Source organism: Indicator indicator, chromosome 11, assembly GCF_027791375.1.
Source record: "Indicator indicator isolate 239-I01 chromosome 11, UM_Iind_1.1, whole genome shotgun sequence".
Taxonomy (NCBI): domain Eukaryota; kingdom Metazoa; phylum Chordata; class Aves; order Piciformes; family Indicatoridae; genus Indicator; species Indicator indicator.
Genome location: NC_072020.1, coordinates 28,180,507 through 28,205,858, shown reverse-complemented (window position 1 = coordinate 28,205,858; position 25,352 = coordinate 28,180,507). Strand labels below are relative to the sequence as shown.

Here is a 25,352-nt window from a genome sequence, read left to right as displayed (position 1 = left end):
CTGTATGAATAGAAACAAGGAATCTGTCACATCTCAGATGACTTTTTGCACTGTCTCAGATGGGCCTTAGGTGGTGCTGTTGCATTTTTTGCTTTCAGCTGGTGCTGGTTTTACAGTCACTTCTATTCTGCTTTGCTTTCTAGATGATACTAGAGAGCTAGGAGTACTTGGCTACACCAATATTTGTAAAATTTACCAAGGTGGAACACTAAATGATAACTGCTTGTAGGGTGCACTTTATTTCCTAATTTGAAACACTTTAGCACCTTTACATAAAAGCTAAATAATCCTGAGCTATGCTCACGGCATAAGGCGTGTCTTGTTCTACGTGCATCTAACGGTGTATAAATGCGAGGGTAAAAATAAATTCAAGGCACAAGATTGAGTAAAACCTTTCAGAAATTAGGCTCAACATGTGGGATTGATGCTGGTAGTTCACAAGTCTTTCAACTTTCCATATGGCTAATTAAAAAGAAAAAAGTGGCTGAATTTTAGAAAAGAAATGTGTATGTCACATTGGCAACTTGCAGAGTGCCTCCTCTGTTAAAGGACCTATACACAAGTTTTACATCCAATTTCCTGCCCTTATCTTCCTTACGCCAGCTCACAGTGTGGTTCATTGGGAAACAGTTTGCTTTTTTTTCCCCCCTTTTTCTTTTTTCACAACATAAAAAAAAATTCCCATGAAGGTTTTTTCCACTGCAACTGCCTAGCCTTTATGTTCTGCAGCCTGCCAAGCTTGCCAAAACTCAGCAGGTAGCCCACATGGTATGCATGTCTGTGTGAGAACGCTCCCCTGATGTGGACAAGATGTTGGTTGTAAAATGAAGCCAACATCTTGTCCACAAGTGTGCAAAAAAATATCCTCAATCTGGACAGACATGTTTTTGTAGGCTGAATGCATGGACTGTACTAATTCAAAGACTAAACCTTTCAAAACCAGGGGAAAATAATTATATGGTTACAGTACCAATAACGCTATCAGTAGTAGTAAGCTGCAGACATATTTGTTAATCTGAGACTATTTGGTTAGACTTTTACTGCCCCTGTGTTTACAGTCATTCTTTTGGCATTTGTCGCTTCAGGGGTTTTATCACTCCTATTTTAGTCTCTAAACTAATGTAACCCCAAGATTGTGGACTAGCAAGAAGCATTAATTAACAGGAGGGACGCTGTTGGTTCAGCCTGTGGTTAGCCCAGAACTCCCTTCAAGATGGATATTTTTGCTCTGTACCTACACTCTGTGAGCTGCACCTGAGGCACGAGAGAAAGCGAGACATGCACATGAGGTGCAAGAGACAGGGAGGGATAGCAGTGGCAGATAATCTTAAACCAGACTCCCTTACTCCAGACTCTTGACATAAATGCCTGAGGCAAAGTCGGTTGCATAACCAAAACATAATCAAAAAAGCCCTGCAGGGTTATTCCCTGGAACTGTGTATGCTTCATATTTTCCAAAGGAAAATTGTCAAAATGTTCTGATTAGTTTTGAAATTTGGAAGTGTTGAAGTTAGTTTTTCTTATGGGAGCAGACAAAAAAATTGGCATAAAACTTAAAGCTAAAATCCAGTGTTTTTACTTATTTTAGGCTGAGGTGTGGGAAAGGGCAAAGTTTCGTTTAATTTTTACTTTGATCTTCTCAAATTTAAGTTTGTGGCTTAAGTGTTTTAAGGTATCGGATTTTGTGTAATTGTATAAATCGAAGGTGTTCTGGATTTCCTAGATCTGTCTAAAACTGTAGTTTTTCTTTGATCCATGTTTTTCTCAGAAATTCAAAACATTCCCCTATTACATTACACCTAGGGGTGCACAAAGTGATTAGGTATATCTATACCTTAGCTCAGACAAAATCTCCTGCTGATCCACGCAGCCCACATGCTGAGTTCATGAGGGTGGCAAGTCAGGATTCAGTCCGCTTTAAAGGACGCCTTTCCCTGTGATCTGATAGTACCTGCTTAGCTTAGCTGCTTCTGTTTCTTTCATCTGCCCTTCCAGGGTGTGTGTTAGGGCTTAGGACACCTGGACTCCAGAGCATTTCCTGCACTAGTGTGGGTGCTCTGCAGAGGTGACCTCGGAGCTGCAGTTGCTTCCTCTAGATTTCTACTTGAAGTTGGTGGAATATGGGGATGCTTAGCACATCTGGACATTTGCAGTAATACAGATTCATGGCACTTAATTCGCTTACTTTAGGCATTCCATTTAGGGTTCTGTTTTGATGGCTTTTGTTTTTAAATAAAATTTTCCTTTTTCTCTGCAAAGTAGTGCGTAGAGCATAATCTCCATTTATTTGCATTATTCAGTGAAAGCCTATGAAGGTTTGAGCTCTCTAAATGCATTTACCTGGTATGTGCACGCATCCTTTTTTTCTTGTAGACATAATGCTCGACAGCTTTGAAAGAATGTTTGACTGTTTCAGATTTGCAAATTACTGTCTAGTAAATGTTTGGGCACGCTCTTCCACACAGTGCTTTTAGTATTCACATCATCAAGGTACATGGTTGGGGGGGGTGTGTGCGTCTGGCTTAAACAGCTTTGGGGTTCGTCTTCATTCATTTTGGTTTGAATTTTCATGCTATATAAGATTTTAAAACTGCACTTCAGCATAGCTTTCTAAAGGAAAGACAAGACTAGGTAGAATTATTTATTTTATTTTTAGAGAAAGATGAAAGCAATATATATGGGGAATTTATTGTGAATAATTCATGCTCTGTTTCAGAGGGGTAATTTTTTTTCATTTCTTAAAAAGATCTTTTGTGGTACACTATCTTGAAAAAAAGACTTCATACTTGTCTTCAAGATGCAAGAGAAAACCATGGTGCATGTAAACTTCTTGACTGTGCATGACATTGCCAAGTTTGTGATATCTTGCAGCTAAAGAATAATCTATTTTTAAGGATGTCATTGTTTTTGGCAGGCAGGTATTTCAAGATACGTAATTTAAACTTTCTTCTGAGTGTGCTGTAGACTATGTGCTGTGCCCATTCACATGCTGGAAAGGATTTTTTCATTTTTCTTCATAAATGTCAATTTTGAAGTTTCATTTCAGTCTATTACAGGTGAACATGGCTCATAATTTATGTGTTACACTGACAGACTACAAATAATAATCTGTCTTGGAAGAGCAAGACAGAAAATCACCAGGCAAATTAATTACAACTGTCAAGGAAAGACTGGCCATAAATTTACTGTCAAAGACCCTGATTTCTTAAGAAAGCATCTTATATGTTCTGTTAAAAAATTTGCCCGTGGAGCTACATGTTAGATAGTATGTATTAAAATATAACTCTGATTTTTATTATTTTTAATACTATTTTTTTACCCTGTAAACATCTTGGTACAAAAGTTTTTTGGGGGTTTGTCACTGTTCTCTAGCCAGTATAGAAATTCTGCACCAACATGTCAAAAAGAATATAATATTGAAGTTAGTTACTGGGTTTGGTTATTCAGTGTCACTTCAGAAGCACCTGAAAAGCTTAACAAGGCAGAGAAAAAGACAGCAACCCACATGACGATGTGTAAATGTGATGCATCATATAAAGAAGGCTGTGGCTTAGCCATGCCATGTGCCCTGCTGTCTCCAAATCCTCAACCTGTAAACTGCATGTGTTTGAGGAGCAGCACGTGCCCTGCTAAGAGGGGCAGTGGGTGCTTGGTCATCCTACATACCTGCATGGCTTCAGGGTCGTACAAGGTCAGATTGCATGAAAGATTCCTGTTGGACTTTCCTGTCCTAGTAGACCATTTGATTTTGCTCCATCACAGAGGCAGTATGTGGTAGGGGATTCAGACATGGTATGTCTTGACCACCTCACTGATATAAGTGGGTCACTCTTGAGTTCTACATCTGAAAGTTGCACAGGTTTAAACTTTTCTCTCCCTTCTGTGGGTTGGAAGTTGCCTGCTGCCGTATCTCCACTGTTAGCTACATGAGGCTGGGATGAGATCTGAGGTCTGAAGTGCAAACTCCAGCCCTTGGGGTAGTGGCTGAGACGGGTGGGAGGTTTGGGCTCAATACTGAGTCAAGGGTTACATGAGGAATTCCTAACTGACTAGCAGTTTGAAGAACCCAACTGGCATGGACCTGATGATCTCTGAGGTCTTTTCCAGCCTGGTTGATTCTGTGATTCTGTGACCTTGGTTTCAGAGAACACTGTAGCTATTGAAAGTCAGTGGGATACAGTGAGTATTTGGAGGTTTGTCTGAGGTTCGAGTCGTGGTTGAAACAGCTATAAACACTGAAAGAGGATCTGGGTCTAAATGTGGAGGGAAATGGGTCACAGATGAGAATGAAGACAAGAGCAGGGAGTAACAGAAGACACAGGAGCTCGTGTTTATTGCAGTGGGAAGTTGAAGGAAGTGGTTTGCATGTCCTTAGGAAATCCAGGTTCATTAGTTCCATTCTTTACATAACTTTTTCATTTAAGCTGGATGGGTAGTGGACTCACAATTTCAGACTGACATGGTGACAAATGGCTTTTAGGGGTTTGCGCTGTTTACCTCCTTTCCTTTTCTCCAGTGTATCTCAGAAATTGCTCCCATGGTGTATGTCCAGCCCCATGTCTGGATTAGTATATGGGAACAGGCAATGGAAAGACTTGTCTTGCAAAAAAATTTATTTGAGGAATATTTGGAGAGAGTCCGTGATGAAGCAAGTCAGTCTGAAGTTGTCATCACTTTCGTTTGGCATAAGCCAGTGCTGCTGCAAAAAGGGATGATTGCCTCTCCCTGCTCAGGATGCCTGTTCCCTTTGTGTGCTGTCTTTGTGCATCTGACGTGGTTTTGGTTGGGTTAGCTTTCACTTGGACCAGGCCCATGTTCCAGCTTGCCCACAAGCACGCAAACACTTCTGCTGGGAAGAGACAGTGGTGACAACAGGCAGGTTGGTGTGGAAAGAAAGGTGGAGCCATCCGCCTTGCCTGACAACAGCAGGGAGTTACGCCAGGCAGCGGGATTGCAAAACCATCACCTCCACAGGGACAGTGGGAGAGTCAGAGGCAGGGTCTAGGGAGGTCTGGTAAAGAGCAATAATCAGCAATAATGTTTTAAAGGACTTCTGAGAACCATTAAACTGGCATGTTGTGTCACTGAAATTACTTGTGTTTCAACAATTATTTTTCAGTAATTAGTCAGTAATTACAGTGTCACTGACTTCTGACAGTTTTGGTAGGATAGTACTGGGCCTTTTTTCCCCTCTCTTTCTGTCGCTGGGTCGCATTATTGCACTCCTTTAAGATTTAGGACAATTGCACTTGGGGGTACAAGCCTAAGTTAAAAGATGCTGTTTACCCTGGTTGCTGAGCATGTAAACCACGATGCAGAGAGGAGAGAGGGCTGCGAGCTGGATGAAAGACACTTACAACATTCATATAGCATTACCAGCAGGCGTTACAGAACTCTTAGTTTTTACTGAGATGAACTAGTTTGAATTAGATGATGTCCAGCAAAAATAAGTAAATCCACAGATCTTATCTCTTACCTGCATCCAAGGCTTACTTGACAAAGAATTAAACTGACTTTTCAGAAAATATGAACATAACAAATTCAGCATTAGCTTTGAAATGCAGGCAAACAGACTTAGCTTCATCATATTTGAAATCCTAAAGACATGGAGAAGTGCTCCGTGATTTTTTAAATGTCACTAACCAAAATACAAAGACTGAATTGTGATAAGATAGAAGCCAAACACTTTGGTTAGTGTTAGTCGTTCAGTATTTCCACACCAGTTTGAGATGTTGATCATCGTATAGATGCCAGTCTTCCACTCCTGATAATGTACAAGTTCCTGATGGGATGACCATCAGATGCTGGACATGATCCTCACCTGGGCAAGATCTCTGTTGGTTTGATGCTTTCAAGGGAATAGCCCCACGTTACCATGACACTGCATCTGCAAGGACTGAGTTTGGGAACTCATGTTGTTAAAAATGTCTTTAATTTGGTCTTATTCCTTATGAAAGAAAATAGAAGGTCTGTCAGATGGGAAGCATTAGTAAAATCCTAAAATTCTACTATTTAACCTTGTGGAAAGACAGTTACTGTGCAAGAATAGCTTACAAGGGCATGTGATTTTGCAATTTTTTTTCTGAAAAGAAATGTGGAAAAAAAAAAGTAAGGCTGGGTGCAGAAACCTATACCCTGTCTTCGGTTCTTCTTGAGTGACATTTTACAACCACTGATCTCCTCTCCTTTGCACAGCAGAATGCCAGTTATCACAAGGCCTTGGCTGAAGAATGAAAAAACAGTAAAACTAAACTTGTATATAAAAGTAGCTTGGTTTGATGCTTTGTTTTTCAGATTTTCCTTTGAAATTGCTCAAAGGCTGTTTAGAACTATCTCGTGGTTATAAGGTGCTCTTGAGAGATGAAAATGGGGAGGACAGTGACAGTCTGAGGCTGTGCTTAATTCCTCAGCACTGGCTTGAGGGAGTTTACATGAGGAATGCATAACTTGTCCTGTAAAGCTGTTCCTTCTTATCATCCCTAGAAGTAGCCTGGGAATCTTTAAAGATAAATGTTTCTGAGATTTTTTTAATCTGTTTGGGTTTAGCCAACCCAACTGTGCCTGGGCAACAGTGAGTGCCCTGCCATGCTTTTGGGTAAGTGGATGACCACATAAACAAATGGAAAAGGAATTTAGGATCCGAAAATGAATATGCCTAGTTCCAGATGCAATTTATAACCTGTGAGAATAACCAAGTCCTGAAACGGTAGAAGTAGAAGAAGAGTCTTTCAGTCTTTACAGAAATCAGTTTTTAGTGTGGTCTTTTGTATGTAAATAGTTGAGGAGTTCTAGACAGGAAGCTCAATACTTAAGAGCAAAATAAAATCTGTAGTACTAGATTGGGCTAAAATGTACTGAAAGAAGCCCATGTTAGAATTCTGTTTTATTTCTCATTAGAGTGCAAATTGCAAAGCTTTACTGGGAGTAAATTCAATTTGATAAAAGGTGTCTTCTGCAATCTAATAAATCTAATAAAATTTGTTAGTATGTGAAATCTAATAAAATTCCTTAGTATGCTGTGATTCAAAATTTCTAGGAAAGTTAAGAAAAACATGGTTAAGCCTAAACAAAACATTATTAATTGTGTGTTTATTCTAGATTTAAGCCATGTTAGCAGTTATATTTTCACTTCGTTGTTCAGCAGTTGCAAATGTACCAAAAATATTGGCAGAGACTGTTCCTTAAGTGGAAACAGATAGCCTTAAACTTAGGAGAGTCTTAAAGAAATGCTATTTAACCGTTAAATATATAAATAATCCCATTAACATTAGAAAGAGAAATCAAATTACTATTTTCTGATCCTTTTACAACCTCGCAATAAAATGCATCATTTTAAGCACTCCAGAAAATGTACAACACAAGCCATGACTTGAAGGCCAAGGAATTTCCTGAAGGAGCTTGTTATTTGGGCCCTAAGTTAGTTGCCACTGAAGATGGTGAGTCGTTTGGTGTAGACTCTGCCTTCTTGGCTTTTGAAAGTGAATAGCAGTGGGTTTCTAGATAGAAGTGCTGTACTGAGGAGCCAAAAGAAACCTAGGACTGTATAAATAAATAAATTGAGGAAAACATCTGGGTTTGTGAAGGCAACACAAAAGTATGTAGCTGTATATAGTGGGCTGGCAGCTACACTCAGAAACTCAACTGAATGGACTATTACTGAAAAAAAGACCCAAACAGCAAGCAAGTTACCCTGCGTTTGGTTGGGGCTGCTTGTTTTAATGTGGTGTTGCCTTCCCCTGCTGTGTTTCTACAGCACAGTTGGAGAGCATTCCCCAGTTGGGTTCAACGGGTAGGAAAGAGATTTACATGTTTTCTTGCATTGCCATTTCACCTGTAAGCAAATTAAATAGAACCTACTTTTGTTTAAAATATCAGCAGAGGTTTCCTCCAGCAAACATGAAGTTAGTGTTTTCTTTCTCTGGACTGACATCTGTCACACTGTAAGAAGTGTGCCCCTTTTTCACTGGTGTATGTGAGAAGAAATCCAGAATTTCCCACATTCAGCTTAACCTTTATACCAAATTTCAAGCTAGTCCCCCACAACCTCCCCTTCTCTCATCGGAGTCTTACGTGTCCTGGTTTATATTTAATGTTTTCCATTTTTAAAAGAAGACAGTGAGATAATATCTAATGAACCCAGAAGTGATGATTATCCCAACAGAGAAACCAGTTGTGGGCTCTTTCGTCAGTTCCTGGACGATGATGATAGAGGAATGGGAAAAGTACATTCTGCTTCAGCTGTTTATTCCCACATGTAGTTACTAGTTTCTTAGTGATGTTCGTTTCCTTGACTAAGAATTGCAAAACCAAGAACAACAGTGGTGAAGTAGCCAGAATATTTGAAAGTACTTTATTCCAAAGTGGCAATAAATAAGACACGTAGAGAGCTAAATCTTTATGGTTCTTCATGCTGATTTTCTTGATTATCTCCAAGTTTTTTTTTTTCTTGTTGTTTTTGGTTTTTTTTTCCAAAAAGTGAAACAAAACCACCCCAGAAGCAACTATTCTTCATGCTCCTTAAAAGGCTAGGTTTTGTAAGACAAAGCATCTCTTTCATTCACCTGTTAAAGTAAGTTCTTACAATGACAACAGAGAAGTACCATGTGAAGACAACTGCAGTATGGATGTTATACAGCTTTCACGCTCTGTAATTTAGCATTTTGGAATGAAAACTTAATACTTTATGTCTTCTGTGCTAGAGGAGGCTCTCCAAATTTTGCCCGAAGTGCAAACATGCAGCCTTGTCTTTCACAGTTGTACAAGTATTTTTTCCGAAGTATCTGGTATCAGGAAGGTAGTTGTTACATATGGCCTCATGGGATAAGCTGTATTCCAGAAACATGGCATTTAGAGGCCAACTCTGTAGACTTAGGAGTACTAACACTCCCTGCCTACCTTGTGTACACTTTACATGAAAAATCATCTGAGAGGTTCAAGTTTTTCTTCCCTGCCTTACCTCTTATGTGTGATTTCCCTGGAAAATTGACTTTTTCAATAAAAACTGGGGAGGGAAAAAAAATTACTAATGTTGAGGGTAACATGAACTCTGTGATATGAAAAAATTGTGACTCTGGTTGGTAGTGTCTCCATCATTATCTGGTACCTGATATTGAGAAGGTGTGCACAGTAACAAGAGATTAGACTTGCCAGGGAAGGCCAAACTGCCGCCCTCATTAATCAGTGGAGGAGAGAGAGCTTCTCAAGGACATAGTTCAGACTAGCCAAATCAAACCTTTTCTCTGTATCAACAGCAATATCAGTGGAGTAAATCAGAAGGATTAGGTGAGTGAAGTACAGTGGTCTGGAGAGGTAGATTAGGAGATTTATGTGCATTGCCTGGAGATGAGTTGGTGGTGACTTGGAAAGAGTAACTTGATCTCTGTAGCTAATGGGAGGACATTCTTTCCAACCACACAACAGTGGTTTCCTGATTATCTCATGGAGTAGCAGCTCTCAAATGGCTCTAGAGAGATCACCACAATTTAAAACTGTGGACAAGCCCCTAATTAAATTACCTGTGTCAAGATTTGCAAAGCTTTTGATAGTATAAGATGAATCCTTAGAAATACCTAACCTTACCTCAACTATAACGCAGGCAAGGAGGTTCTCTCACCACTTGCGAAGGAATTGCCCTTTTTTGTAGCATAAATGAGTATAACCCCAACTCTGTGATTTGAAGTAGAGCATACATTTTAGAAAAACATCCAATATTGATTTGAAGCCAAATGACAAACTTCATTTCACTTGGCAATCTTCCTTACTGTTCAGGTGTTGGGTTTTTTTAATTTGAAGTCAAAATGTTTCCAACTCCCATCTTTTATGTACGTTTATAATCCACAGTGACTGGATCATTAAGTTATTCTTTGAAAAGTTAAGAGCTTTTTTAAATGCTCATCTAAAATAAATTTTCAGAGTTCATTCTGTGGCTGTTGTGGTATTTGCATGCTCTGGAGAAGACTCCTTTTTTTATTGGGTAAAAATTATGAAGAGTTATTTTCCAATTTCTAATTTGCTGTGATAGCCAAAGGCTCAAGAAGATAAGTCAACCACTGCATCAGCTCTTGGAAAGGAAATGAGCAGAACATGTCTATCTGGTTTAGTACCAGATTTTGGCAGGGAGGCAGCATTCTCAGTAGTAAAATGATTAATATGGATAATAATGTTTAGCTTGCATATAGCATTTTTTAGAGTGTTACCAGCTAATAATAGTCATTAATCCATTGGTAAAGTGAGGCTTGAGCTTTCTGTTCTCATCTCTGTTTTTGTTTTGTTTACTTTAATGGATTTTTAATGTGATAATGGCCAGATTGTTTTTGATAGCCTGATGTCATGGCTGATTGAACTGCTGTTTCTTCCATTAGCTCTTGTCTGCTCATCACTGCCAATATTATTCGGCGTAGATTCCCTCCTCCGCTCCTATATCAGTTGTGTGGGTTGGGGGACAGGAGGGTTAGTGTTCAGGGGGGTTGGCTATTTTCTGACAGAGTTTGCTTTAAATGTTATGCTTTTTGTGTTCATGTTTCTGCCATTAAATCATGACAGTGTGGTGTGGTTTTCCTCTGCTATGCCGAAGATACTCAAATTTTATTTTCTCTTAATCCTTATCACCTGTCCTCTCCCATATTCTGAATGAGCAAAGCATTGGCATGGCTGAAATTATGCTCTAGCCCATAAGATTTAGCAGCAATACTCTTGGGAGGGATGGGGGCAGCAGTCTGTAAATGTTGCTAGGACTTCAACCCCATAAACTGTGTCAGCTCTTACGCAGGTCCTGTTCTCTTGTCAGTCTGGTACACTGTCAGTCTGGTACACTGAAGCATGTCATATACTAAAGTGCCTCTCCAGTGCAGTGTCAGATGAGATTAAGCAAGGACAATGTTCCCCTCTGAAAGTTACTGGGAGAATCAAATGACCATAATCTAGAGAATTTTCTCAGTGAGTTCACAGGTGTACATGAACACTGCCATTTTAACTACAGAACTGGGCAACGACTTACTAATCTTGATGATTTAAGCTCAGCTGTTCAGAATGAGGATGTTAATTTCATTTTATCTGTTTATTTCTTAACACTGATCTTCCATTGTGGAAGCTGAGTTTTAACCAACCTTCCTTTTCTGTTATCATGGAAGAATTGTAAGTGAAACACCCAACTTAACTACTGCTAACTTCTCTGTCCTGCCGAGTTCTGCACATTTTATTTTACCTTTGCAGTGTCTTACCCTGTCCAGTTGTCATGCACCATTTTGAGTCCTCACTGACAAGAACGTGAGCAGTCTTTTTGTGATAGCACTCCCATCTTACTCTGCCCACCTTGGCTCGAGTTCTGCAGTGCCCTGATGGTTTCCTTCTGCTGCATGCAGGAATTGAGCATCTCTGAAGCTTGCTGGTGTTGTATTTGATTTTGCAGGTTGCTGAGCACCTCACACAAGTGTTACCAGCTACTCCAGTGTCAGCTGGAGATGAGGATAAAAATGGTGCTGAGTGGCTCCAGAAAGTTGCTGCTACATTGCCCCTGAAAAATAGATCAGCCTGTATCACTTGTAAAGCTTATTATCTAAGAGGGAAGAGTGTTAACATTTGGTGTGAAGTGTCACAGTTTTTACAGCAAATGCACGTTTCTCATATTTTATTTTTACTTTTCATTTTGGCAGGCTACAGTGCTTTACAGTAATTTTTTTAAAATTACTAATTAAAGAATTTCTAAAATTATTAATTCAAATTACAGCAAAAACAAGGTAAAGTAATACATTTATTTCATTTTTTTAAATATTGCTAGAGTAAAGAACACTCCACCTCAGGAGTAGGTTCAGCAATATGCAGCTTAGTCCTGATACATTTAATCTGAAAATCTCATGATTTATTATGGGGGTAGAGAGGAGTTTAAGTATTCTAGTTGATTATATGTGAATGCTGACGTACAGCTCGCATAGGAAAATACTATAAAGGCAATTACAGAAATCTTCCCATTATAGAAAAGGGGTCGTGTCAAGGGGGAAGTTTACAATGAGGGATGCAGAAAAACCCTATTAGCTTTAAAACCTCTTGAGCAAAATTTGTTGCAAAGCACTATTTCTGTATTGTTTACTCATGCTGGAAGTTATTGTAAAGAAGTGTCAGTTCAAGTAGAAATGAATGAATGAAAACCTGGTATATAAAATCAGTTTGGACTGAAAAAAGGCACCATCCTTGAAGGAAAAAGAATGATTAAGAAAAGAAAGTTCATCACACAAGTTTTGTCTTTGTAGGTGTTAAAAAAAAAAAAAAAAAGACAAAAAACTTTTCCTTCTTTGAAATATTTTTCTTGTCACTGATTAGAACTGTCTTTCAGTTCTAGGAAGTCAGCTCCAACTATGAAATATTTTTTGTCCTTATGTCTAAACATTTCTGTAGAAAATAGGATTTTAAAAATCCATTCTGAACCATGATCTGAGTTCTATGTTGATCCTATTAATAAAACAGCCTCTAGAATTTTTTGCTTGATAAATATAGAAATATAAAAACAAAATTTCAGTCATTTCACTTGAAAATGTTAAATTTTCAAAAAATAAAAGAATATATGTTTAATTTACCTCTATATTTAATTCATATAAATGCATATAATACTGTGTATATATGAACATTCCTATACAAGCAAGAATATAGTGCTCCTTAAATTCAGGACATTGATCCAGAGCAGAAGAGCTAAAGCAGAGTAGATGTGTGAAACAGAGAGGGTTGAGATCAAAAAGGACCCTATACGAAAAGCAGTAGTGGGAATGATACTGATAATGCATGAAGTATGTGTGTCACCTGGGTGTAGCAGAGTTGTTGAAGCCAGAAATGCAAGTATTGATTGATTGATAGTATATGTAAATGTCATCAAAGTGTGTGAAAAGGTAGAGCTCTGATTTTTTCCAGGAGTGGTAAGTGGAAATGCTGATGGTTGACCTGAAAAAAAAAAACAAACAAAAAAACCTGGTGTGTTTAATTATCTTCCCATTGCATATTCATACAACATCAAAAACCATGAAAAGCTGGGGAAAGTAGATAAAATACATATCTTGTCAGACAAGCCAACTTAAAAATAATGCAGCTGGAGTTTGAGGGGCGGTAGGTAAGTGCTTTAACTGTCGTTGAAAATAAAAAGTGAGTGCCGGTGCCTTTGGATTCCCCTAGAGCATGTGAAAGTTCAGACGTTTTTGCTCAGCCCTTTGTGACAGGTGCTGCTGGTGATGTTTCTGAAGTGAGCTAGGTGAAGATTCTCGGGTTTGTAACTTGTTACTGTTACTGGCACAGATCTTCACGTTTATGAAGGTGCGTGAGGCTAAATGTGGTATTTTTGTGGTATGCAAGCTGATTATGGTTAGGTCATGACACAAGGGGCCTGTTGGCCATCTCCTAGGCCACCATGACTGCTTTCCTCACATTGCCTCCTTTCTGGCTTCCTACGTCCGTGCTTCAGAAAAGCCAGATGCTGGGAGCATCTTCAATTCACAAGTACTCTGGGCATGGACTTTCTGCCTCCCCGTGACAAGCACTTTCCCACCCCACCTGGGCGACAGCCCTTTCCGGACCCATCTGGAAGAGGTAACTCTGAATGAAGGTCGAGTAAAATAGGCGGCTTGTTTTGGGGCGGTGGAGGGACAGCGGCGCAGACCGTGAGGCAGGGCTCTGGGGGTGAGGGGCAGGGCAATGAGAGGCAGGGCCGACGGGGAGGCGCCCGCCTGCAGAGGGCTCTGTGGCACCGCTTTTCGCCCGGCAAAGTGCAGGCGGCGGCGGGAGGGGGGAAGGGAGCGCAGGGATAATGCTTCCAACAGTCTGGTCTTAGTCTGGTAAACAGACTAGGAATTGTGGGCTAAGTCCTTTTCCTCAGGCTTTGCACCAAGACTGAGATCAGATGACTCAGTCCGGACTCATTATTTTAATAGCCTACAGCTAGTTCACATAGCAGCGGGAGTCCACAAAAAAGGCATTTAATTGTTGAAACTCAAACTGGTACATTGTAACTGCAGATTATAGTATTCAGATTTAAGTGATTCAAGTAATTTATAAAGCTTTTGCACAAGCAAGCTGAAAGTTAAAATACTGATATTGTAATAAAAAGTAAATAAAACATACTTTTGTACATTAAGACCCAATTAAAGAGCATGATTTCATTTAACAAATTTAAAACAGGCAGGTGATACTTGCCAACATTACTACAGCTGTGTTTTACATTAGGAAATTAATTAAAATAGTAATTTATACTTTTTTTTTTCCACTTGCAGGTCTTAGGCCTTTCTGTATTACACCATCTATTTTCTCTTCAGTCATTGTGTTCGGGTGCATTTGTAATCTCTCTTAGCAGGCTGCACTGCAACTTTGGTTTTTTTTTTCCTTTACCTAATGAAAAACTGGCTTTCTGCAATAACGCCAGCAAAGCAGATCAAACAGTGCTGAAGGAACTTCCCTGCTGTCTGCCTGAGAGGCAGCGCATTGTTAGTTATTCAGATGTCAGTCCTTTTTCTTCCGCATCCTAGCAGGGTTTCGCTGGTTTCATCAGATCACTCCGAGCTGGAGGTGGGAGGGTGGCGGCCGGTGAGGGAACTGTTTCTCCTAGACTGAGCAAAATGACGGGGTGGGGGGGGACGACGACGACTTACTGCTCTCACACACATGCCTGAGCCTGGTTAGAATAGCTCACTCCGAGACTAACAGGGGCAACATGTCAAAATGCAAATCAGTGTTCTGCTTTTGTACCTCACAGATGAATAATGGGACCTTGGAATTTATTCTTGATTTTTAGGTACTTTTTCTTTTTTTACCCCCCTAAACTACTAACACATAATGAACTTACATAATGAACTGTTAACTTAGTCATTTGTTCCTGCAGGCAAATCGGCTTCAGGTATGGAAAGGTACATTTTTAAAATAGCATGTAATTACAGAAGTGAAGATTCATTTTCCTTTTCTATGCAACAGCAAAAACATGCGTGATGGTTATTTTCTTCCTTCTCCACTTTCCCTTGTCTACCTTCACCTGAAGTTTCTTGCCTTTTAGGAGGAATCTTTCTTGTCAGCTATTATATGGATGCGTGACCCGTTACGGCAGTCTGAAGGACTGAAAATACTCAGTGTGCCATTTTAATGAGGCTGGGTTGTTTATAAGTTGCTATCGTCCTTCCAAACAACTCTCAATGCCTGAAAATTTGGTTTATTAACACCAGACATTTCACATTCCAAATGTTAAGATTGCTGCAATTTTCTGTTATAAGCTTTACTCCACCCAGCCCTCTGAATAGTTTTATAAATCATGTTAAAGAAATGCTTCTCCATCTAAATCTTCACTTATATTTAAAGCTTGGGAGAGTATCCTTTGAGCTGAATACCCTTTCTTAATAGGAGGATCATATTCTGTATTGATGTTCTCCCAAACAGATTTAGTGTTTCTTTAAAAGGAAACAGTGAGTGCATTGCAAGTCACTTTGCTGGGTTTGTTTCAAAAGACAATCAGCATCTATAGGCTTTAAGAATTAGTTTATTATGCAGCTTATTAACACAGTTTCTTTTACTGTGTTGTTGAATGAGTATTCTGGATTGCTTACTGTATCAGTGCTGCTGGAGGAGTCACTGCAGACACTCTGTGATACATTTCTGGAAGACTGAAAAATGTGTTGGTTAGAGTGTTTACTACTGTGTAAAATCCTCAGGACTGGGTTATTTGTGCAGATCAATATTAGACATCCTTGCAGATAATAAACAATGCTTTGTGATAATTTCTATTTTTAAATTCTTGCTTGAGGAATTTGTGTTTAGATGCTGACTTGAATTCTCAGGAGAACTCAGTATAAAGTGACACAAGAATACCCAGACATAAATGGAACATCACAGGAATAAAATATCTGACATTTCAGCTCCCTGCTTCTTAGAGCTAAAATTCCTTGAGGCATCAATAAATCCAAACTAAGTCCAACGGTAAAAGTGCAGGTCATGCGTACACAGATCTATTTCTACGTAGGGCTGACTGAAATAAATTGGTTTTACATAAATAGTTATAATAAGCTCTTCAAGAAGGAAACAGGGTGGACCAGTAATGGAAAAAAATACGATATTTTAGGTTAAGCACATCTGAAAGTTAAAACATCCTACTGGAACTAGGCAATTTGACAATATTGAAGCCTGTGCAGGGAGCCAGAGCAGGGCTGGTACACTACTTAGTCCTGTGTAACAATTGTTTGGAGGTTCAAGTCAAATGTAGTAGATACAGACCCCCTATTTTTATTCTTTTGAGCAGCTTGATTCCATCCTCTCCAAGGAGATTGGAAATTTCTCAAAGCTTATAATTTCTACAATTAAAAATGCAAATACAAAAAAGCATAAAGTAGTTTAATAAGTCATAAAATGCAAGATGACTATGTAAAATAGTTAAATTGAAAAACTGGTAGTATGAGTATTACTAAAAGATGCCATCAGTACTCTTTCATGTGAGACCATTCATTATAGTAACTTCATATGAAGAAAATTAATGTACTGATTTTGTATATGAGATGCAAAGTTAAAAGCTGCCCGTGGGCATTTAAAAAATTGTATGTTTTTTAAAAATATTTAAATCCTCTTATATTTCACATCATGGGTGTCTTAAGTTACTCATTTTGTCTCTAATATAAAGCCATGTGACATTACATTATCCTTGTGTATTAATAAGGATATGAACTGAAATGTAAGGATTCATGAAGTTATAGTCAACAATTAATTAAGCAGTAATCCAGAAAGTGTCTGCTGTTAGCTGCAGACAATGAGGGGTTTGTTCCTTAGTGGCTGTAAGCAGAGCCAAAGCTGATGAATGTCTTAATAAGCCTGTTAGTAAACTCAGGGAGGATGATTTCTGAAATGGTGACTGCTGCCTTGTGCTAAAGGCAGGGGTTTGCTGCAGCTTTCTGAAAATGTGTCCCAACTGCGTTATCCAAATGGTCCTTTATTTTTTCTTTTTTTTTTTCATTTTTTTTCTTTTTTTTTTTTTTCTTTTTTTTCTTTTTTGTGCCAGTGGCGAAACTCCAGACTTAGTTTGGTGAGAACTACGCTGATGTTGAGGCAGAGCACAGCATAGTGAGTGCTTTGATTGGATGTGCTTCAGGGTTATCACAACTTTTTTAACTTATCTATTTGTAACAGAGGTGCTAATATCATGCCAAACAATGGTTACTTTCCTGCTAATTACCTTCTTGAAGTATCTCTTTTGCTTAAATGTTGTCTCTCCCTCCATGAAAATTACAGTTTTGAAACTGCAGATAAGTTACAGCTCCTTTGTCAAACTCGCTCACTTGATTCAAAGCAGGGTGGAAAAAACTGGGAAGGCATGGGAAGGGAGGGAAGAGAACTAGCACTATATTTCTAGTGTTTTGGAAATTATTGTTCCTTTCTTCAGTTGATTTCAGTGAGTTCTAATTGTGTGCCTTTTAAACACAAATGTTTTGTTTGTTTAAACAACTGCAGAAAGGTGATGTGGGCTTCTCAAGTTTCCATCCTCACTCTAGGGAATAAGTAATGAATTTTCTGTAGTAATGAAATATCTAAAATAAGATTGACTCTGTCCCGATAACATTATTGTTCTACTGTTATCTATCCAGTCTGCATTTTTTTTTCCTGACAATAAAAAATAAGATTAAATGCAGTCCTGGACTTTGCATTTGCTGCATAACTTTTGCAAATTCAAGAAAGAAAAGGCCAATGTATCATATTGTTTCAAAAAAACAAACAAAATGTTTTTTTCTGGGGGATTCAGAACAGCATATTAATTTCTGAGTAAACATCTGGTTTTATGGTAGGTGGAACATACAACACTGATTTATTTATTTTTATTTTTAATTGAGGATTATTTTGGTGCTCCCTGAAAAGCAGGTACAGGTATAGTAAGTGTAGGCATGATAGTAACAGAATAGCAGAGTCAGCAACAGAGGGGGGGAAAAAAGACACAAGAAAAACCCTCTTTTCCAAATAGAAAATTATATAGATATTAAAAAGGAAGGTAGTGCTTATGGTCAACATTTGGTATTAGTGTTAGCCTAAATATGAAATGTAATTCACACTGATGTGGGGTTTTTTTTCTGTATATTCCCAAAATCAAAAGAGATACTAAATTGCTTTTCAATATTTTTAGCACATGTTGAATTGATCAGCAGTGAATAGACATATTTTTTTACTATAGGCAAGTAAATGGTTTGAGATGGTTAGGTAATTGCTGCTTTATTTTTATTCCACTTGGGTGATAGTAGATTATTTGGCATATCATTGTCCATGAGCTCCACTTACATATGTTTAAATCTGAAATTACTCTGTATTAATTTTCCATGCTAGAAGCACAAAATATTTGGTGGATATTCTGTATCTTACTGATTTTTTTTTTAAGAGTGTGAGGAGAGCAGGCAGTTAAAGTAAACCCTCTGAACTCTTGCTCATGTTGAACAGATTTCCACTGTGAGACTAGTGACAGCAATCTTGAGTATCGCTGCAAGTTGTGTTCGAGTCTTTTCAGTGATGAAGCAGAAATGCAATGCAGAGTCTGCTTTTAACATGTTTTTCAAGGTAATGTGCAGCCTAATAATCTCTGCTACGTCTGAGGAAGGTGGACGTATTCAGAAGAATGCATGGTAGGCTGTAGTTGATTTTTGCGGTGATACTATTTTTACATCTTAGGAAAACAGATTGAATAATGGAAATTAAAGAATTGTACCAGGGGTAAACTATTCCTCAGACGAATAATAAAGAGAAATCTGATTCTTTCCTGTCTCTCTAAGATACTCATCAGTTTTGTCATAAAAATTCCTTACTTGGGACATAGGGAAAGCTTGCAGTAGATGAATCTGGGTATGACTGGTGCTGAGAACAAATACAGAATTCCTTTGTTAAGACCTCATCTCAGATAAATGTGCACACTGAAGTCCAATTTAGATGTGTGGTGTTTATTTATTGGGCTGAAACAGATCTTTACAGAAACTTAGGTATGACCTTTAATGATTTGTTTGATCTAGTTAGGGCCTATTGCGAAATGTGATGCAGGTTGGGGGCGATAATTGAGAGAGGATTATTATTTTGTGCTGTTTCTTCCCTGTTTTTGATGGTTGTCTCCCAGGAGACAAGACAGCATATTACTGAACTCCCACCATTTACATTTCACCAGAGTTCTCCTCAACCTAATAATAGTTCAACTTTTCATTTGTTCAACAGTTGTCTCCTCTTCCCAGCATCAGGTAAACCAAAACATCTTCCTTTATCTTTGCTTGTGAAGGCAGCAAAAGGTGTGGAAGACAGTGCCTGACTAAGGGTTTAACTGTATTTCTCTGTCTACAGAGCCTCACTCTACTGAAATGAGGTCCTGTCTTGAGAAGCAGATCCTCCTAATCCCTCTTCAAAGTAGAGGCCTGAAAATTTAAAATACTGTACAACTAGAGATGCTTTCCATCCTAGCCTTTTTTTGTCCCTAATGCTGCTAATGTGATGAAGAATGGAAGCTGAAATTACCATTCCCACCTTCTTATTTCTCTTGCTACAACACTGACAAAGAATTGCACAAACATATTGAGACAAAAGTGGGAGGAGATTGAGAAGAAAAGCAGATGTAACCAGAGTGTAGAGTAGCAGGAGAATTAATGTGGGGCTTTCAGTATGTAGTTACGCTAGTGTGTGCCCCATTTGTCAAGTACATTTGACCACTTCTCATCTAAATACAGTACAACGAGAAGGTAGCATAGATCTGCTATAAAGCACCATGGATTCTTTTCTCCTCTCTCCATTCAGTCTTGAGGTTGACCAAATGTTGCCTTAAGGAGCAGTATGCTGAATACAAGTGGTATAAGCTCAGCTTTATGTTTGTTTTTTTTTTATTTTCTGGGAAAGGTGATGGGGCTTTCCCAGTACAGGTTAGCCAGATTAGGTAAACGTGAATACGAGCTGTATGTTACAAGGAATGTTTTTCCATCATTTTCTGTGTGATATTGAGAAAAGGTCAGAACTAATTCTGTTCTGCTACCTTTTCCCATTGTGATTTAGTGCAGCTTGTCATTGGTGAGGCACAGGATGAGGTATATGTGTTATTGTCAGGTAGTGCTGTCATTCTTTTTAAGCTGATGTGCAACTGGACATGTTGTGGAGCAGTCCTAGGCTTGAGCATCTCCACAGTGTAATCTCCTTGTTTTGCAAGCTCGGAACAATCACCCTTCCCTCACTAGTATGCATGTGCAATAACTGGAGAACATGAGACTTGTGATTGCATCATCTCCTCTGTTTGCATATGTTTTGGAGACAGGATCATGAAGAAACCAAATGCAGCAAATTAATACTGGGATCGCACAAGGTAGCTGTGAGGCACCTTTTTCACTCTCTGTGTAAAAGTCTAAGTCTGTGGTCACAGAAGCAGATCTGGCCCAAGCAGAGCTACCTTCCTGCATCATCAAGCTGCAACAGTGAGGCAGAGGAGGAAAGAGCACTTCATGCCTTTATGACTGTTGTTAAGAAGATATATTCTGAAGGGCAATCAGCTTGGTTTTTTCCCTTTCAAGTGAGATGGCAAGTAAAAACTGGCAGTTTATTTGATGGTCATTGTTGTTATAATTACCCTTACCCTCAGACTGGGTCTATGAGTCCAGAGCTCTTAAACCATCTTAGAATTGTGTGTAATAAGAGTTTTATGAAAATCTAACTGTGACATCATCAGGAAAGCTGTACTGGGGCATGATCTTGAAACAGTCAGTACATGCTGGCTGAAGGAATTTTCTGGGAGAATGTGTTCTGCTTCTGTTCATTCTTGATTCCAAAGCTTTTGGGGGCAGTAGGACTTAGAAACATCACAAAGGTTTGATTTGAAAAGAGTGGTTTTTTTCATTTGAACTTTTCAGGACTTAGAAACATCACAAAGGTTTGATTTGAAAAGAGTGGTTTTTTTCATTTGAACTTTTCCTTTATTTTCTGTGACTTTCTATCTTGGTAACAACAGCAAACTGTGTGCATTGCACTGCCACCTATATGGAGGGTTGTGCAACACTTTCCATTATAAGACCGCTTCAGTTGCATGTTGCTTTGCCAACATTCAGCTGTTTGGGCTGAAATTTTCCATGGTGGGTGTCTCCTTCAGACTGAGTTTCTTGGGAAAGTTTCAATAAAAATATTTGAACCATTCCAGGGAATGAAAGGAGAGAAATACTATATTTTGCCATGTTTAATAATCTTACTGCAAGCTCTTGATTAAGTAATCATTGCACCTCTGTATTTTGAAGCAGGGACTTGAATTGTTAGGAAGGTGAAAGGGCAAGGAAAGAAAAAATGGGAGTAGAAGGGATTTCTTTCTAAGGATTGGGTTCCTCACTGACGTTACAAACCAGATATAAGAAAGCACACAACCCCCATGCTTGTCCAAACAGGGTCAGTGAATAGCTGGGAACTGAATGATTCTCCTTGTTTCGCTGTGCCTGTCTTGGGTTTGGAGAGAGAGAGGCTTGTGGGGTGTGAACACCACCCTATGCAACAGGGAGGATGACTAAAATCTGATCTGCTTATTATTGCCTTCATAGTATGGTTGGACAGGATACATCTTTATTGCTATAATGATACTTACAATTTTATGCCCCAGTGTATTGAGGCTGTGTTAAAATGCAAATATCTCTTTAAAAGGAGGTGGTTTTCTGACATCTAGGCAAGAATTTTCTTTCATATTTGGTACAGATACCTAAAATCCCCTTTCCCTTCCCTCATTCCCTTCCTTCTTTCCTTCCTTCCTTCTTTCCTGACTCAAGTAGAATCCACTCAGCTTCCACCAAAACAGCCATATATTGCGACCACTCACAAGCTGTTGGGGTTTTATGGAGCCAAAACAAATACACTGATTCATATTACTTTAAACTGTTGGTTGAGGCTCACAGAAGAAGCTGTCCTACAGCACTGTGTCACAGATGCTTCTCAACTACTTTGTGACTGAAGGATTGAGGGGAGTTACTGAAAAGGATTGACTATAGTTATAATAGTGTGCAATGCTGATCACTGTCTGGAGTTTAAAAAATATAGTTTTCATATGATGCAGGTGGGAAGTAAATGGCACAGACCTTGAACACTTGAATAAAGCTTTTGATGGGGAAGTTTGTATTCCTGAAATCTGTGTGCTGTGGAGGAACTTGGCCTGTGAGAGTTTGAAGCCCTATTCGGTCACTGAGGGCAAGGAATGCTTTGTCTTTACCTAATGCTTGCCTGCAGAGAGTATTTCAGCCTTTAATCCTCATGACTTTGTCCTTGTTCTAGGTTTATGACTGATGCAGCTCGACGTGAGCAGGAGTCTTTGAAGAAAAAGATTCAGCCGAAACTATCTTTGACTTTGTCAAGCACAGTGTCCCGTGGGAATGTATCTACTCCACCTCGCCACAGCAGTGGAAGCCTTACTCCTCCAGTCACCCCTCCAATCACTCCCTCCTCTTCGTTTCGCAGTAGTACTCCTACAGGTAAGCACCTACTCTTGGTTTATCCTAAATAAACTTGCTACTTGGCATTTGCAGAACATTAGACACTGAGGCACTGGGAAGAAAGACCCATGAGAATAAACCAGGAAAGCTTCGGGCTCTTCTATTTACATTTGGTTTGCAAACTCTAAGATGTGTTAGGCCATTTGTTTCCAAACTCTTTGCTAAAGCAGAGGACACTAACATTAAAATACGCAGATGAAGTTATTACATGAAGAAACTGATCTTACCAGAAATACCAGATGTGCAGAAGATCCCCAGTGTATCAGTAGGAGAGTTCTGCACATGGTACAGTGCCAGATTATGGTGCAAGTAAAAGTGGTCAGGACCATCTTCCCCTACCCCACTTCCCACCCCTTTCAACTTTTTGTTTGGGTGGGTTGGTTGGTTGGTTTTTTGAGGGAGATTGAATTAATAGATAAATGAGTGGACAGAGAGGAATTTCAGCTGCTGTCATCATGCAGACATAACTTCCATTTAAAAATTCTGTTCAGAAAAAGTAATGTATTTAAAAAATTATCTGTGTTGCATTTTCTCCAAAAACAAGTATTCCAGGGATTTTCCCAGGTATAATATCCCTGAGAATTTTTTTGCGCTGACTAGAGAATCTGAAAATTGTTTTATGCTGTGCTGAGCCAGATCTCTTGGCCCACGTTGGGATTACATTATGGAGAGATCTTGTCAGACAATTATGATACACTTCAGATTAAACACTAAAAAAAGCTAAATGCATATAATGAATCTGTTCCGTAATAAATAATTCTTCTTAATAGGAAATCACCTGAGCATCCCTGCTTTGATAGCTGCTATGCCATGCGCTTTGTATAAGCTATTTAATGTTTTAGTATTAATGATTAAATGTAAAAGTTGTAGTGGTCCTTCCAACACTGTTTGGAAGTTCTGAAATGAATTGTTTGTTCAGTGTGTCCTTGGATATGAAAAAGAGAAGCATGTTGAGAACAGCTAAATGATGTAAGTAGAAGAGAAAATTTTAGAAATAACATTTTCTTAATTATCTCCTATTTGAAACAAACTGGTTAATTTCCTTGACATTCTACAGATGTCAAAGAATTTTTGCTTTCTTTTGCTTTGCTTTTTGTACAGCTTCTTCTGGAAAGGCTAATTCATGATGTGGTCAGGTAGTGTAACTTTTGCACATCTGTCAGCAACTTTGGTTAGTAATATACTCTTTGAAACATGTTCTATCAAGTACTGGAAAAAAAACCAAAAGCTAATATCTGTCTACTGAAATACTTTTTTTTTCTTTTACTGTTTATATAGTATTTTTTTCAAACTTTTAAAGTTACTCAAAATTTTGTTTTACCTGTAGCTTGGAGAATCAGCTTGTTTTGGCTAACTGAGTTTCTGTGTATCCTGCCTGCCAAGTTGTAAATAATATCAGCTTCCATTTTCTGCACCCTCTGTTCCAAGTTCCCGTTTGAAGACCTCTTCCAGGGTTAGGTGTTGTAATAGCCTTGGTAGCAAAACCTGTACAGTCTTTCTTGATCTTGATTTTTTTGTTTTCTTTTTTTTTAATTAACTATCAACACAGTTGCATTTCAGCAATCAGTCTCAGCCCAGAAGTTGCATTTTTTTGTCATCTTAGATTTTTTTTCTGGACCTAAAATAAGCACTGAGATTTTTCTGAGAATTACAGAATTTTTCACAGTGCTTGCTTGGCATAGGATTTTATCCTCTATGATGGCTAGAATTGAGGAGGTGTTCAAAGTCCTGCTGCAGCTGAGTTTCTCTTTCTGTCAGTGCAGTGCCTGCAGAGGGATCCCAGGAAGGCCAGCAGACTAATTTTAGATAGGCAACTCACATGTGTATTACTGGCTGATGTGAATCTTTTTCTCTTAAGTGCAAGTATATATGGCAGTCAGTTAGCAAGGTGGCAAAGTCAATTATAGTTAGGCAAGATCCATTTCAGGGAAGCAGAGTATGTAAACCGTCCTGCATTTCAGCCTCACAGTGCCTACACAACTTTCAAGCCCTACAGGCATACCCTCCACTGCATCCAGTGAGAATGAAGAGTATTGCTGTATTCCTTCAGTGCGATCCTGTTTGATTTGTGCTGCGAGCAAACTCTTGTTAACTCGTCTTTGAATACAGGTAAACATGTCTGTTGTGGGGACTTGAGAAAATAAGAAGGATGGTTTTCCTTAGGTTGTCTGAAAGGGCATCATCTGGGTTGATGTTAAGTATTTGCTGTTATCCAAATATAATGACTGTCCTTGGTCCTCCTTTAGACCCATAGTTTGTAAAAAAGAAAAAGAGATTGCTTTGACCGAATTTATTAATGAAACATACAGAGTGGTAGTTTCTCTTTTATTATCTCCCATCTCGGTTGTCTGTTAATTTCTAAGGAAATCAGTGTGCCTGGCATTACATACAGTGACTGCACAGGGTATAACTCCAAGGTGGTGCCAACTTAGATGCCAGAAAGAAAGCACCCATTACAGACTGGTGAGATGGTGTACAAATATTCATGTCTCTTAGCAGGGCATATGTTATGTCATGTCGCTTAGCAGGGCACTGCTTGTCATTCTTGTTCGAGGCAGAGAGGAGGAACCACACTAATCTTTTGGGTCTTGTTATCCATGTATTGTCCTCTCTTGAGGTGTGCTGCTATTGCTGACTTTGCTAGGTGTGGTAGTCTTCTCCTGGGTGAAGCTAGCAGCTGCCTGAATCCCAGCTTCACGCATGTCCTTGCGGCTAAGCCTCGCCGTTTCCTGGTACCGTTAAGCTGCTTGTGTCATTTTTCAGCAAGGCATAATTTCCTATCATGATCTCTCACCCGTGCATTGACCAGACCCAAAGCCCTTCAGCTTGTGAAATTCGATAAGCAGCAGCTCAAGGTGGTTTGGCTGCGGAGAACGTTTGCTAAGCTTTGTG

General features: G+C 39.0%; 1 protein-coding gene across 1 annotated transcript in view; it reads left to right on the top strand.

Moving 5' to 3' along the window:
• JAZF1 (JAZF zinc finger 1) overlaps positions 1 to 25,352 on the top strand; it is a 182,788-nt gene that overhangs the window by 131,340 nt on the left and 26,096 nt on the right. Inside the window, exon 3 of the mRNA XM_054385026.1 lies at positions 22,243 to 22,439. Within this exon, the coding sequence (XP_054241001.1) occupies positions 22,243 to 22,439 (197 nt within the window). The remainder of the gene's footprint in view (positions 1 to 22,242; positions 22,440 to 25,352) is intronic.